Source organism: Molothrus ater, chromosome 16 (assembly GCF_012460135.2).
Source record: "Molothrus ater isolate BHLD 08-10-18 breed brown headed cowbird chromosome 16, BPBGC_Mater_1.1, whole genome shotgun sequence".
NCBI classification, from domain to species: Eukaryota; Metazoa; Chordata; class Aves; order Passeriformes; family Icteridae; genus Molothrus; species Molothrus ater.
Window position 1 is genome coordinate 14,327,944 of NC_050493.2, and position 14,837 is coordinate 14,342,780.

At 64.2% G+C, this 14,837-nt stretch overlaps 1 protein-coding gene across 2 annotated transcripts in view; it reads right to left on the reverse strand.

The window, feature by feature from the left end:
* LOC118692381 (mitochondrial import inner membrane translocase subunit TIM16-like) overlaps positions 1-14,837 on the reverse strand; it is a 37,880-nt gene that overhangs the window by 18,153 nt on the left and 4,890 nt on the right. For both annotated transcript variants that reach the window (XM_036392164.1, XM_036392162.1), the window contains exons 5-9: positions 14,348-14,531; positions 13,655-13,731; positions 12,354-12,404; positions 4,937-5,023; positions 4,607-4,689 (exon numbers count right to left, since the gene is read on the reverse strand). In XM_036392164.1, coding sequence (XP_036248057.1) covers positions 4,607-4,689; positions 4,937-5,023; positions 12,354-12,404; positions 13,655-13,731; positions 14,348-14,531 — 482 coding nt within the window. The remainder of the gene's footprint in view (positions 1-4,606; positions 4,690-4,936; positions 5,024-12,353; positions 12,405-13,654; positions 13,732-14,347; positions 14,532-14,837) is intronic.

The following is a 14,837-nucleotide window of genomic DNA, read 5'->3' on the forward strand; positions in this document are numbered from 1 at the left end:
GTGCCCTTCCCCTAACGAAGCCGATTTCCCCACTTGCAAGTAGCTAGTAGCAAACCTAGAAGCCAAAGGTTTGCAGGGGAGCCCCCCCAATACCAAGCGTGTGCTGGGGACCCCTTGGCTCCTCAGCTGATCCCATTGCTCTGGAGGGGTTTCCAGCACCTCCAGAGTGAGGGAGCTCCAGTGGAGATGCCAGGGGGGCAGAAGCAAAGTTAGGGTTCAGCTTTGGCAGGTGCAGCACCCCTCGGACACCCTGAGACTAAGATTTTGGGGTGCCAGCTGCACAAGGGGGACAGCAGGGCTCGGAGGTGATGGGGACACTGCAGCCAGGATGGGGCTTGGCCCACACCCACGTCTGCACCCGGGCAGCCCTGCGGGAGAGCAGCAGTGCCCAAAGTGGGGCTGTCCAGCCCCTGTGGCTTCCTGAATCCCAGCACAAAATTCCCCTGGCCACTGCCAGCCCCGTCGCGCGCCAAGAGCCGCTCCAAGAGCGGCACATCGTGCGGTGCTGCTAATTCCTGCGAGCTGAATCAGCGCCGACAAGGATTGCAAAACCCCCTGAAATGGACCCAAAAAAAATCTCTCTCTCTGTGCGATCCGGCGGGGCCGGTGAGCAACAGCCCCGGCCAGAGCCACCGGCAGGATGGGGGCTCGGCAGGGAGCCACAACAGGAGGAGCCGCCGGCTTCACCGGGGCAGATCCTGCCTGCACCCTGACGTGGCAGGGCTGGAGGGCTCTGGTCTCCCAAAAATCACCCCTAGTCCCAGGCATGGCCCCACGGATACCAAAGAGAGGTCCCCTGGGTCCCCGAGGTCCCCAGGTCTGGAGCAGAGCCCCGAGGGGTCATGGCTCAGTGCCAGGGGTCTGGATGCCCAATCTCTGGGGGGAGGACAGGCGTGTGCCCATCACACAGAGCCCAGTGCTGCCAGGGAGAGCTTTGGAGCTCATCATCCTCCTGCAGAGCTGGGGAGGCCAGGAGCACCGTGTGGCCACTGAGGCTGTGGCTCATCTGGGAGTGATTTGGGCGCTGCCATCCCGCCCCAGCGCTGGGCTATTTTTACCCAGTGGAATTACGGGACAGGCCACATGGGCTGGGTGGTTGCCCTGCCTTAACCCCTTCATGTGGCTGCCCGTGGGGATGGGTCCCACTGGGGTGACACCTGATGGGGTGGGGTGGCCTCTCCCCTTCCTTGTGTCTGAGGGTGGCAGCCAAGCTAGGGCAGGACAAACTCCTTTCCCACTGATGGCAAGCACGTGTCAACCCAGGCATCTCTGGGATCTGCAGGGGGATGGGGACAGCAATGGACCTGTCCTGCTCAGGGTTCTTCCTGCTGGGGTGGGTTTTTTCACCTACCATGACCCAAAATGGCTTCTAAGCCCCAGGAAAGAGCAGTGTGGAGGGTGCCAGGCAGGACAAGAGCAGGTCCCATTCCAGCTGGTATCTGGGGAGAGGTGGCAGGGTGACAGTGGGAACATGTGCCTCGGTGGGGTTGGGTGCCCTGGTGCTGGGAGATGCCAGGGCTGCAAGCCTAGCCCCAGGAGCTGGCTCAGCCACAGGCTTTGGCAGAGAGTGGGTGTTAGGGACTGAGCTCCCCCTGGACAGTGCCCTCAGGGAACCACCTGGGCCCCTCCATGTCCTGCTCCAGCCCTGGGGAGCTAAACAGCCCCAAATCCCTCCACAAACATCCTGCTGTGCCAACTCCCTGCTGCAGACAGGTCCCGGCTCCGGCACCTCCCAGCTCTGTCAGACTTTGCACCATGAAGTGTGGTGGGGATCCAGCTGTCCCCATCCCTCAGCCCCACCACCATCCTGCCCTGCAGAGACATGCCCACTGCTGGAACACACCACGGGGACCTCTGCTGACCCCAGATCTCATCCCTACTGATCCAGCCCTAGCCCTGAGCCGGCCGTGGCACCCCAGCCTCCCTGGAGATGTTTTCAGGACATTGAAAGAAGCAGTGATGTGAGGAAGGCGCTGTTCTCCTGTCACCATGGTGGTGACAGCACCATCCCCAGGCAGTGCTGTGCTGCCTGCCAGGCGTGCGGCAGCAGGGTCTGGTCGGTGACCCCAAGTTGGAGCTGGTAACCCAACCCCGCTGGTGCTGGTTACAATTTAGGGCAACAATAACCTATTGAGAGGCCCCTTCCTGGCTCCTGCCCTGCTGCTCCTTGATCTAATTAAAGGGGGCCAGGCAGGGACAAAACCCGAGCTGAAGGAACAGCAGGTACCCAAGGGTGGCACATTGAGGACCAGGATGTGGAGAGGGGCCATGGCCACCCACACCTCTCACCTCCTGTTCCCTCAGGGTCTGGGAATTGGTGGGGTCAGCTCTTAAGCATGGCCCTGACATGCTTCGAAAATGATATTTGTGTGGTCAGAAATATCTCACCTGCTCAGGATTTGGGAAAGAGAACCCCCAAAAGGCACATGCTGATGTGGACGTCCATGGGGCCGGTGCCTCCCACTCTCTGCCCTCTTTCAGGGATGCTGGATAGGCCACAATCAGCCTGAAGGGTTTGGTGTTGTTGTGGGCACACCGGGGGTGTTGGCATGAGCACACTGGGGGTGTCCCCCACCGTGGGGCACGCCGTGGCCCTGCTTTGGGGTGCCATGGGGACGCGCGGTGCCGGCTCGGCGGGCGCGGTGGGGATGCGGTGGGGATGCGGACTCCCCTTCCTGCCGGCCTGGCGTCAGTAATGAGTGGTATGAGTTTCCTGCCCGCCCACTGATTGCTTCCTCAAAGAGCTTCAACGAGCTGCTGCTGCTGCTGCTGCAGCTCCCCACGCCCCGCTCCCGGCCCGGCCGGCACCGCTGCACTGCCCAGCAGTGTCCGTGCCCCGCACTGGGCACCACGGAGATCCACAGTGTTATAAATGATCTAACACATATCACAACAGCCAGCCCCGCTGCTGCTCCGCCATCCCCGGGGCTCAGTCCCTGCCCCCCAGTTCCAATTCTGCCCCAAGCACATCTGGTGATCTGGTGACCCCAAGAGCATCCACCCCGTGCCCCTGCCGCGGCTCCGCAGTGTCGCGGCCGTGCTCGGGATGGCTCTGCCGGAGGGGGAGCACGGCCCCCGCTCGGCACCTCCGCCGGGAGCCAGCCCAAATCCCCCTCCGCCATTTGTCATCCCCGCCAGATTTACAGGCGGCAGCGCTTGGGGCTGGAAGCGCGGTGGCCCCGGCGCGGCTGCCTAAAAGCAGCACCTCCCCAGCACCAAGGGGGGGTCTCCGCTCGCCCCCGCCGCCCCCAGCCCCTCTCGGCTGGCCCCGCACGCAGCCGCGGGCCGGAGGGCCCCGGCGTGACGCGCAGGCAGCGCCCGCCAGCCGCATTCCTGAGCCGATAAACCCGGCAGCCAAAATAACTGCAGCCTGTGCTGAGGGGGCCGAGCACAGCAGCGCCTGCATCCCATTTACCCGGCTGGCTCGCCCCGGCCCGGCGAGGATTCGGGGTAATTCCCACTGGATTCTCCGCCAAGAGCAATAATGGACCCCAAGGCGTCCCCCTGCAGCAGCCCCAGCCTCCCCTGAGAGCGTTCACTGGACACTGATGATGATGATGATGATGGCCTTTGCTCACTGAACTGGCAGAGCTGCTGAGCAGGAGAGCTGGGAGCTGCTCCCCCAGCAGCTGGCAGGAGGCTGAGGGATGCTCAGGCAGCCTCTCCACACCAACCTCACCCCACCGTGCCCAGGGCAGGTCCTCTCCTCTCCCCTCCTGTCTGTCCTGGCTGCCCCCAGCAGTGCCCTGGAGCTGACAGCGCTGTGGGAATGCTGGCAGGGCAGCCAAGGGGCTGTCACAGCACACTCAGCCCCTCACAGAGGCCCTGGATTGGCCCTGACCCCCCAGCCTGCCCCAGCATCCCGCCCGTCATGGAGCCAGCTGGGCACACAGAGAGGGTCCCAGGGCTTTGCCTGCAGCCCTGGGAAGAGCTGGTGGCCTCCAGTGCACCCCAACAACTGTGCCGCCAGCCCCATCACCCTGAAGGCACAGCCTCCTCCTCCTCCCATTTCCTTGCCCCATGGTGACGCCAGGCCAGCTCGCTGGGCAGCGTGGGAGAGGCCAGGCCGGCTCTAGCTGGAGGCTTCCCATCCTTGGCAGCTCCCCGTGACAGGGGGCGCTGACCCCTTACACAGCCAAGGCTCCTTCTCCACTTCCCGGGGCTGCCCGGTGAGCGGGGCTGGCCACGGCTGGGCAGGCACCGCGGCACAAAGCACGGCAGGAGCGGGAGGCCAGGGCTGAGCCGCTCCAGCAGCGCCAAAGGGATGCACTCGTCTACAGCATCTTGTGGTGCTGCCCCAGAGCACAAGCCCACCCGGCCAGCAGCCACCTCAGACACTGTCCCCAGCAGCGCCACCACCCACCACGGCACTACAGAACACCTCTGTGCCCTCGCCAGCCCTGCCTCTGCCTCTCATCTCCCCCAAATGGTGATGAGAATGCAGCTGCACGGTCACCGGCTTTGTCCCCAGCCTTGTGTGGCTGAGTGCTGCTGGTTCCAAGAGCTCTCTGCCAGCTCCTGCTCCACCACCACACTCCTAATGAGTCTCTGACCAGGACATTTGCACTGCTCACCCTCCCAGCCCACGCTGAGTCCCCATCCCTACCCAGGTGAGGTGTCCAGTGCCATGGTGAGCGTCGCCCCGCTGAGCCTCCGCGTGTCCCACAGCTTCACCTCCCGCTCCCGTATCTGCAGGGACACAGACACAGCATCAGTGGGCACTGGGGCTGCCTGGATGGCTCCATGGAGCCACCACCTTCCCCAGCCACCTTCCACCATCCCAGCGAGGGCCAGGGCACCTGGCGAGGGGACCTCCTGCTCTCACAGGGGACAGGCCACCCAAAAAGCACCTGGGGTGCTTTGGCACAGCAGCCACAGGGAGTAGGGCTGGAGCATCCCAGAGGTGCCAGGGCCACCTTCCTGGCAGGGACTGTACCTGGCTGAACCCCACGGAGATGAGGCAATCGCTGGAGCCCATCCAGAGCAGCCGGGAGTCCTTGTTGTTGTCGTGTCCCAGGACACTCTGCAAGGCACAGGAGACAGGGCTGTCAGAACTGCTGCCAGCCTTGCTGGACACGCCGAGGGGACGTGTGCTTCACCAGCCGTGCTTGTGAACTGCCCTGGGGCTGAGCACGTGGAGCGAGTGCTGGCTCTGCTGAGAGCTGCCCTGGGGACAGTGCAGTGGGGACAGCCTGCAAGCAGTGACTGCCCCCCATGCCAGCGTGGTTGCCTTGTGGAGCAGCTGGCCCAGCTCCCAGCCAGGAGTGGAGGGTGGGAGCAGGTAAGGTGAGTGTGATGATGGCTCTGGTGTCCCCAGGGCTCTCCCCACACCAGGTCACCCGGGCGAGGGGGACAGAGTGCTGCGAGGAAGCTGCTCCGTGCCACAGACACAAGAGGAGGCTCTGCCATGGCGATGATGACAGAGGGACTTACTTCCCTGGCTGCATCCCCGGGCTCTTTATCCATGCTGAATCCTGGCTCCTGGAGCTGGGTGCCCCGTGTGTGCCCGGATGCTACTGAAATATGGCAAACTGAGCCTGGCCACATTCACCACACTGCTCTGATCCCCTGCACCCTGATTCACCTCTCCCCTGGCTCCCTGTGGGGGTGGGACCCCCAGCCCACATCCTGTCCTCATCCTGGTCCTGCTGAGGATGGGAGGGGCTGTCAGTGGGTGTTTCCCAGCTCCCATGTGGTGCCCAGATGGGCCCTGTGGTTCAGGCACCCCAGTGGGAGCTGCAGGCAGCCCTGGCCCGCGGCACAGGCAGCACTCACAGCCCCTCGCTCTCATTGAGCAGCGCCAAGAACTGGCTGCTAACGAGTTTGGAGCTGGCAGGGAAAGTGCAGGGCTCTGCCAGAGCCAAACCTGGCACAGCGCTTCCGGGACCTCTGCACAGGGCACGGGCAGCAGGCGTGGGGGCAGGAGGGGTGGGGAGGAGCCATGAGCTGTGTCCCCCTTGGTGTGAGCACTGTGACCACTGGCCACGACCACACTGTGACCAGCAGCGAGGCTCTGCCACCGCAGGAGCCAGAGAGGGGCCATGGAGGGGTCACACCTCACTGGAGAAGCTCTGCTGGAGCAGCCTCCAGCCCCACAGAGATGCCACTCTCTGGAGAGAGCCAGGATGGGAGCACGCACACGGTGCCAAGCCTGTCGTGCCCTGGCTCCATCACGGCAGCTGCCCTGCCAGCACAAACACGGCTCCCTTGGAAGAGGCAGCGCTGGCCGAGCCCAGCCCGGAGCTCCCAGCCGCAGGGCCAGGATGTGGGGCAGGAGGGGCCTGGCCCCCAGCGCCAGCACGCTGGCAATGGACCCAGCAGGGAAAGGACCTGGAGAAGGGAACGTGTCCCAGGATCGCTGCCAAGAGGGATGGAAACTCCAGGAGCTGGGGCCAGCCCGCGCGTCAGCCAGGAGAGCACTTCTGCACCTGAGCCGTGCGGCTCAACATCTGCAGATCCCATAACCGACTGACGTCGCCGGCTCCGCGGGTCCCGCGGGTGCCCCGGAGCCCCTGGCGGTGGTGGCAGCCTCTGGCGGAGGCAGGGCCGGGGAGGGCAGGGTGCTCCCAGCCCCCCGGCTGCAGGGCCATGTTTTCTGCATTAGTTCCATCCCGGCTGAGCTGTACGTATGGCAGCAAGTATGCGGGAGGCTGGGCTGCTCCGTGCTCAGCCTGTGCAGATGTTGCCAGAGGTGAGCGTGCGGACAGCAGCTCCCCCGGTGCAGAGGGTCTTGGCAGGGACGGGGCGGTGTGACCTGGCACTGAGGGTGGACGCTGCTGTGGCTCAGCCCTGGGGCACCCGTGGGGCTGCTGTGGACCCCTGGGGCTGGCAGAGCTGGGCAGAGACCCTGGCACCGTTCCCGGAGTGATGCTGGAGCCCCTGGAGCAGGGAACAGCCACAGCCCAAGGGACGGGTGTCCCTCCTGTGCCTTGTCCCCCTGGCAGGCTGCAAGGAGCCCACCAGCTCTGGGCCAGCGGGGATCCAAGGAAGCCTCCCAGCTCCCTGCCAGTGCCCAGACTCCTCCCGCTCATTGCACGGATCCAGCCCTGCCGGTTTTGGGCAGCCCAGGCTGGGGGGAGCCTGTGCCCCCTCCTCGGAGCCAGATCGGCTGCATGGGAAGAGTTTCCAGCACCGTCCCTCTCCCAGTCTCAACCGATCCCTCCTAGGCAGGCTGGGGTGAGGTGCTGGTTTCCGTGGGGGTCCCCAGCTCTTCCCCCGGTGCAGCCCCGGGCTGCGGGGGCCCAGGGCCGGCGTGTCGGACGCAGCTGTTGGCAGCGATGCGCGGGGTCGGGGAGCTGGGAACAGCTGCCCGCAGGGAGCGGCCGCTCCGGCTCCGCGGCTGCCTGGGAGAGCCCCACACAAAGCCAAGGCTGCTCCGGCTCCCAGGCGATCCCTGTTTCCCCGGGAGCCGTCACCCTGAGCCGGATGCAGGGCAGGGAGAGCCGGAGATGGGAGCCTGGGGCAGAGCCCTGGGGCTGGACGGGCGGGAGGTGGCCGGGGGGGCGTCAAAGCTCTGCTCTTGGCAGAGCCCCCGTGGCTGGCAGGGCTGGGACAGCTCAGCCCTGCCCGTGGCTAACAGCCCATGAGCATGGACATCTGATCCCCGTGGGAAGCAACCCCAGCAGCGGGATCTGGGATCTGCGTGGGCACAGGAGGCACCAGTGCCAGGCTGAGCTGCCCCTTTGCCCGGGGGTGCCAGGGCAGGAGGGGTCTCCCCTGGCCAGGGCGCTGTGGGGGACTCTGGGGACAGACACCCAGGTCCATGCACTTGGGGAAGCTGCTGCTCCTTGCACACCCACGAGGCTGTGGGCAGCAGGAGGAATGGCTTCCCGGGAGCTGAAAGGGTTAACCACGCACCGAATCCTCCTCTCCGAACAAGAATGTGAGTGATCTCCTTCCCTTGCCAAATCCCAGTTACTCCAGAGGTAACCAGGAGAACAGAGCAGCCTCTCCCAGGCCAGCCCCACTCCTGGTCCCTGCCCGGAGCTCAAGGAGACCAGGAGCTGTCACCTGCCCCAGGGGAGTGCAGGGATCCCACAGAGCTGTGGGGTTGCTCCAGCAGCCATCACACTGCCAGCACTGGGCCTGCTCTCTGCCAGGTGTGTGCTGTGTGTGTGTCACACTGGGCAGGGACCAGGACAAGTCCCCTGCTGCCCAATCCCACTGGCCAGGGCAGCATTGCCGCGAGGCCCCTGTGCCCTGGGGAACTGGGCACCACCAGGCTCTGCCTCTCCCCCCACCACCAGCTCCATCCTTGGTGAGGCCAAGGCCATGTCCCAGAGGATGCTGTGGGCCCAGCAAGGGCAGGAAGGTGGGTGGGCTCCCAGTGAGCACAGACCCAACGAGGCTGGGATGGGAGCAGGACCTCCCTCCCCAGGCAGGAGAGGGGAACTCGCTGGCCAGGGGGTGGGCAGGCTGCAGCAGCCAGCAGCCAGCAGCCAGCCCTCTTCTGCTGCCTCTCCCCTCTTCCTGCAGCGACCAGCCCCACAAGCCCTGCTATGACGCCATCAAATCCCAAAACACCTCTGCCCTCTGGAGAGCAGCCTCAGCCAGGAGTCCCAGGTCTGAAATACCTTGAGGAGCCCCAGTAATGGAGATGCCAACCTGTGTGGGCCTCAGCTGCCATTCCCAGTGGGAGGGATGGGCACCAAGGCCAGGGCGAGCCAGTGCCACCACACACCCACATCCCCTGAGATGCTTCTGGCTCGTTCCAGATCCTCCTCGACTTCCCCATGTCTGCCATACCAAGCAGCATTCCTGGGAAGGACGGCCGAGGGGGAAGTGGAGCAGAGGAAATATAAACAGTCCCGTGCAGCCACGCTGGGGAACAGAAGCATGAGAGCGCCGAGCGTGCGCTGCTATAAATAGGCTGCCCAGAGTCAGGCCAACTTTTTCATAGCTTCCCACGGTCTCCTTGGGAATGTGGGATGCTGTGGACCTTCCCCCAGCCCGGAGGAAGCTGCTGCCGAGGCTGGGAGTCAGGTACCCCCGGGGTGACCCCAGCGTGGGATGCTGTGATGATGGGGCAGTGGGAGGAAGGCTGGAGTCTCTCTACGTCCTGATGCACCTCCCTGATGATGACAAGGGGTCCCCAGCCAGCCCTGGGCTGACAGCTGGATCCTGGGCAGAGGTGACATGTTCTTAGAGTTCTGGCTGTGGGCCAGATCACCCCAAACCTGGATCTCCACCCCGCCACAGCATCACCCTGCCATCACGGCCACGCTGCCCCCAGGAACCCTCTCCATGGCGTTATCTCCCACTGGGGCACAGCTGATGCACTCCATGGGATGGTGGCCATGGTCTGGGACAGGGGCTGGAGTCCCTCTTGCCCCCGGAACCTTGAGCAGGGCTGGGACATCCCCGGCTGTGCTTGGGCTGTGATTGAGCTGCTGCCCATCACTGAACTCAGCCCCCGGCACAGCCTGCGAGCCGGGGGCACAAACCCCCGGCAGGGGCCAGCCCCCAGGGACACTGTCCCAGCTGTCCCCGGGCGCCCTCAGCCCCGGCCCCGCTCATTAGCGCAGCTCATTCCGAGGCGAGCGGGGCGGCGCTGGCCCGGTGCGCAGCGGGGCCGTTCCCTCGCCCCCGGCCCTGCCCAAACGCCGGCGGAGGAAGTTTCTCGTGAGAACGGAGCCGGCTCCTCTCATCCCACTCAGCGGCTGCCCCGCAGCTCCACACGGACGGCGCCTGTCCCAGGCCTGTCCCAGGTGCTGGCCAGATGCACACACAGCCCCTCGCAGCAGCCTGGGGGCAGCAGGACGTGGCCCATGGGCTCTGTACCCAGGGGAGGGTGTGGGCAAACGGAGATGCTGCCTTAGTAGCCCAGGGCATATCTGAATCATTGCCCTACACTGCTGGAGACCCACTGAGGCATGAGCTGGGTAGGTATGGGTATGGAGCTTCCCTGCCCAGCCTTGTGTCCCCTGTGCCACCACGGGCAGGACCCGGGGGGACACGGGAGGGACCTTTGGAGGGATTTGCACGGGGATTGCAGGAGGGTGAGGGCAGGACCAGCGACACTGAGCCCCGGCAGGGCCACAGCCAAGGGAGAGGACATGACTCGCTTCCGGGGGAGGGTCAGGCGAGGAGGGCGACCACCGCCCTGTGGGAGGGGAGGACAGGGCAGCGTGGCCTTGGGAGGGGATAAGGCAGAGCACAGAACTCACAGAACTCTCTGGAAGGACAGTGGTGCTTGGACCTGGACTCAGCCAGCAGCAGGAGCGTGGCCCCACGGGGTGGCAAGGCAGGACCCAGGGCAGCCCAGGCCTATCCACTGCCAGTTTAGGGCACTGAGAGCAGCCATAGGGTGTGAGCACAGCCCTGATGCTCACAGAGGGGCTGCAGCAAAGGGATGGGGATCCAGCAGGATGAGGCCACTGCTCTCCCAAGGGAAATCATGGCCCCGGGTACATACCAGGCACCCCACGGGGTCAGCCAGACCCCGGCCATGCTGCGTCACACTCGTCTGCCCGCTGCTGGGATATGCTCAAAATAGCTGCTATGGGCGTGGCCGGGACTGGGGGGGTCAGGACCTGGCGGGGATACGGCCACAGGGTGTGGGCAGCCTGCCAGTCACCCTCCTTGTCACCCACCCTCAGCGGGTGTGCCACATGGTACCTGAGAGAGCATCAGGTATGAGGAGGAGCAACCACTCCTCCCTGAGCTTCTTATTTTAGCTCCTTCTCATTCTTTTCCCCTGCTCTAAACAAAGGAATGTTTAATGAGGCAGGCTTGGCAAATTAAGAAATCCAGCCGGAGGAGCAGCCTGAGGCTGGCTCTCAGCTCCCCACAGGGCCCAGGGTGAGCCGGGAGCAGGACCCTGTGCTGGCTGTGAGGAAACCCAGCCCACGCTGCTGCAGGGGCCAGCACAGCTGGGAAACCCATCCTGCAGCTCACCTCTGCAAAAAAAACAGGCAACTTCAAAGCCAGGAGCCTGCGAGGTGCTGGCATCGCACGGCGGCCCCAGCATCACCCGGGTCTGTAACCAGGGGGAGAAGGAGACTTTCCAACCAACACAGCCCTCCAGCAATGGGGAAAAAAGAAAAGAACAAAACCCAGGAGCATTATTCTTCTTGGCTAAGCAAGCCCTGCGCAAACTTCCAGAGGATTTATGGCATTTTAAAGTTTTCCCCTTCAGCAGAGCACTTCTCCAAGACTAAACATCTCCATGCACTGCGAGCTGGCCGGGCAGGGCCGCGGCAGTGAAGGTGCATATTTCTCTTGGCAAACACAGAGTGCTGGCCCCAGGCTGGATCAGACAGCAGTGGAGGGAAGTGAACTGCCTGCTTTGAACAGCCACCATCATTCACACGTTATTTTTAATAGCTCAGCGAGACAGAGTCCACCCTCCCCAGGAGACTTGGCTCGAGCCCATCGCACTCACAGCTCCGCCATCAGACAAGCCGACAGGTCTGGCAGGGGGAGGAGGGGGGCCAGGAGGGGAGAGGAACACTGAGGCCAGCAGTGGATAAATTTTGGAGTAGAGAATGGGATCTTCCAGCCATGCTGAGGCAACTGGAGCGAGACAGGATTGTGGCGGCCGCTGGAGTGCTGGGAGCACTCTGCCCCGGCTCGTCCGCACGTGTCACCGCTGGGTTTGTGTTTATTTTTTGTGGTGGGGTGTTTATAAGGCTGCCTGAAGGGTCAGGGCATCATTTGTACTGCAGGAAGCACCCAGGGGCCTTTGGGGAGCTCAGCACCTGGGTTATGTGCAGGAGCAGGTGGAAAGTCCTGGTGCAGGCCTGGAGCTCTGGCTCCCTTCCATCACTGTGCCTGGGCACTGTCACCAGAGGCCATTGGCTTCACAGGCAGCAGGAGATGCACCAGCAGGAATGACAGAGTCCACTGCAGCCCTCTCACCCTGCTCTCCACTGCATCCCTCCCTTCCCAAGGGCTTCCAGCCCCTTCTGCAGCCAGAGCCCCCAAGCCACAGGAAACCTCTAATAAGAGGCTGTTTGAACTTGACGTCAAGGCTTAAATTCTCTCCTTATTTCCTAATCACTGTTATTTGCTGAGTTGTGCAGATCCAGCTGCCCAGCCCTTGCCCTTGCTGGGTCCTCATGCCCAAGAGCCTTTGGTCCAGCTCCCACAGGGCAGGGCAGAGCCAGGAGCCCAGAGCCCTCACACGCACAGGGCTCTCCTGGCATGTGCCACTGCACTGGAGGAGCTCCCTGGCCTGGTGGGAGGGCAGGGTTCCCCTGCTGAACCCCACCAGGGTTAAGAGGACAGCCCTATTCCCCCTGCCCTCAGCTCCTGGCATCTCCCAGCCAGGGCTGGGATGGTTTGGGGGACCAAAGCTCACCCCCCTGCAGCCTGGGCAGGGCTGCCTGCAGCACATCCAAGAGGGGACATACCTGGGAGGCAGCTGGGCCTGCTCGGGGGTCAAAGATCCGCAGTTTCTTGTCCTGGTGAGATAAAAGAAAACAGAGGAGGGTTAAGGACCTTGGGGCCAGTGGGATGTCAGGATGCAAAAGGCAGAAGGCTGGAGTGAGCAGCCCTCCCCTTCCTGCCCATCACTGTCCTGCCTGCAATGCCTATCCCTATGGATGGCTTGCACTGTGTCCTCCCACATTGTGGGCAGGAGGCACCCTCAGCACCCCACCAGGACCCTGACACATTCAAATCTGCTCCCAGAAAAGGAGGGAGGCTCCCAAGTAGGGCCAGGACTGGAGCCTGACCCTCAGATGCCATCCTGACAGTGCTGCAGGAGAATGAGCCCCTTCCTGCCTGGCACCCCTCCGCCAAAGGGGGCATGGCTGGCAGGGCACAGAGGCAGCAAGGGGGTGCCCGGGTGCCAGCCCTGCTGCCAGGGTGCTGTGTGGGGAGCATGCATTGTGCCAGCCAGAGCCACAGGGCACGGGGGCAGATCCACACCCCAGCCAGAGCCACAGGGCACGGGGGCAGATCCACACCCCAGCCAGCATGGCTTGGGCTCGTACCCCCGAGCCCGGCTCGCACGCTGGGCACGGGGCTCCATCCATGCGCTGGGACTCTGCCTCATCCCTGCACGCCGGGCCGGGCTCCGGGCTCTCCCCGGGGCTCCCCCGCGAACCCTTCGCTCTCCCTGGGGCTGGGGCTGTGCGCTCAGAGCTGCCTGCCGGGCCTCCGGCACGGCCTGGGGGGCTCGTGGCTTGCACGCTCCCCTTGCACGCTCCTTTGCACACTCCCCTTGCACGCTCCCCTTGCACGCTCCTTTGCACACTCCTTTGCACGCTCCCCTCGCACACTCTCCTCGCACACTCCCTTGCACACTCCCCTCGCACGCTCCTTTGCACGCTCGCCCCGCCGTGGGGCGCGGCCCCCGCGCGTTCCCGGCGCGTCCCGCAGCGAGCGGCCGGCGCCATCTAGCGCTGCTCCCGTCCCGCCTCCCCGGGGCTCGCTGACCCCGCTCCTGCCCTTCTCCACCCCAAAACTTCCCGTCCCTCCACGCTCCCCATGCCTGGAAGTGTTCCAGGCCAGACTGGATGGAGCTCTGAGCACCCCGGGCTAAGGTAAGGTGTCCCTGCCCATGGCAGAGGGTGGAACGAGACGAGCTTTAAGGTCCCTCCCAAGCCAAACCATTCTGGGATTCTGTGAAACGGGTGCCCCCCAGGATTAGGATGCATCCAGCCCATCCCTGCCGTGCCACCCCGAGGTGCCCCCTGGCACTGCTCACCTTGCAGGAGGTGCCCAGGAGGTGCCCATCTCGCTTCCAGGTCAGGCTCTGCAGCTGGTCCCCGTGGGAATCCAGGACTGTGGGGATAAAGCACAGTCAGGGCCAGGATCAAGCAGGGTCCCTCCTGCAGACAGGGCAGGAGCCATCACTCTCTCACCCAGAATATTTCCCAGGAGAAATGACCTGGCCTTTCCAAAGGGCTGGGGGCAGCAGGATGCACTGGGACACTGCTGTGTCTGTGCAGGGAGTGTTCCTGTGCTGCTGGCAGCTGGATACAAAGATCAGGAGCCCTGGGAAAGCCACAGACCCATGCTGCCACCCATCTCCTCTCCCCCTCAGGGTGGCTGAAGCCTGGGCAAGGCTGGTCAGGAAGCACCCACATCCACCCATGCCCTGGGCATGCAGAGAGAGGGACCTGTCACCCAGGGGATCCCCAGCTGAGCTCCTGCAGACACCCAGGGCAGTACCAGGGTGTTTCACACCATTGCATCAGAGTGCAGGGCAGCACAGGCACAAGGGGCTGTGGTGCCCTGCCCAAAAAAAGCCACCTGAGCTGCCTGTTTGGTGACACTGAGGTCAGGCCTTGAGCCCAGGCACTGGCACGGTGAGGACACATGGAACAGACACATGGGGAGGACACATGGAGAGACACACAGGAGAACACGTGTCATGGGCAGCCACAGCTCTGCTTACCTGTCAGGGGGTGCTGCTGGCCCAGGTCCCACACAGTGACTCTCTTCCCTGCCCCACTGGCCAGGACAGCGTCTGCTGTGGGGTGGAACTGCACAGTGTCCACCGGGGCCCCCCCGGGCCCCAGGGTCAGCCCTGAGCCACCAGGAATGTCCTGGCCACCCTCGGGGAGGCGCCACACCTTCACCTGCAGCCCCAGGAGAGAGGGGGATCAGTGCCAGGGCAGGTGAGCAGGACCCTGCTGGGTGCTGGCAGTGCCCCACCTGGGCTCGCTGCTTTCCCAGGGTTTGGTCCCTGAGCATTCCCAGGTGATCCCTCACTGCAGCTCGGTGGGATCAGGTCCCACATGGGAGGAGGCTGATCCCTGACCATGTGCTCTGTCCCCTTGGGGATGTCCCACTCTGCTCTCCCAAAGCTGGCACCCTCCACCCCATGCTCCTCTCACTCCCATCACTCCAGCCCTGCAGGGACTCCCAGAGACGCCCTGGGGGTC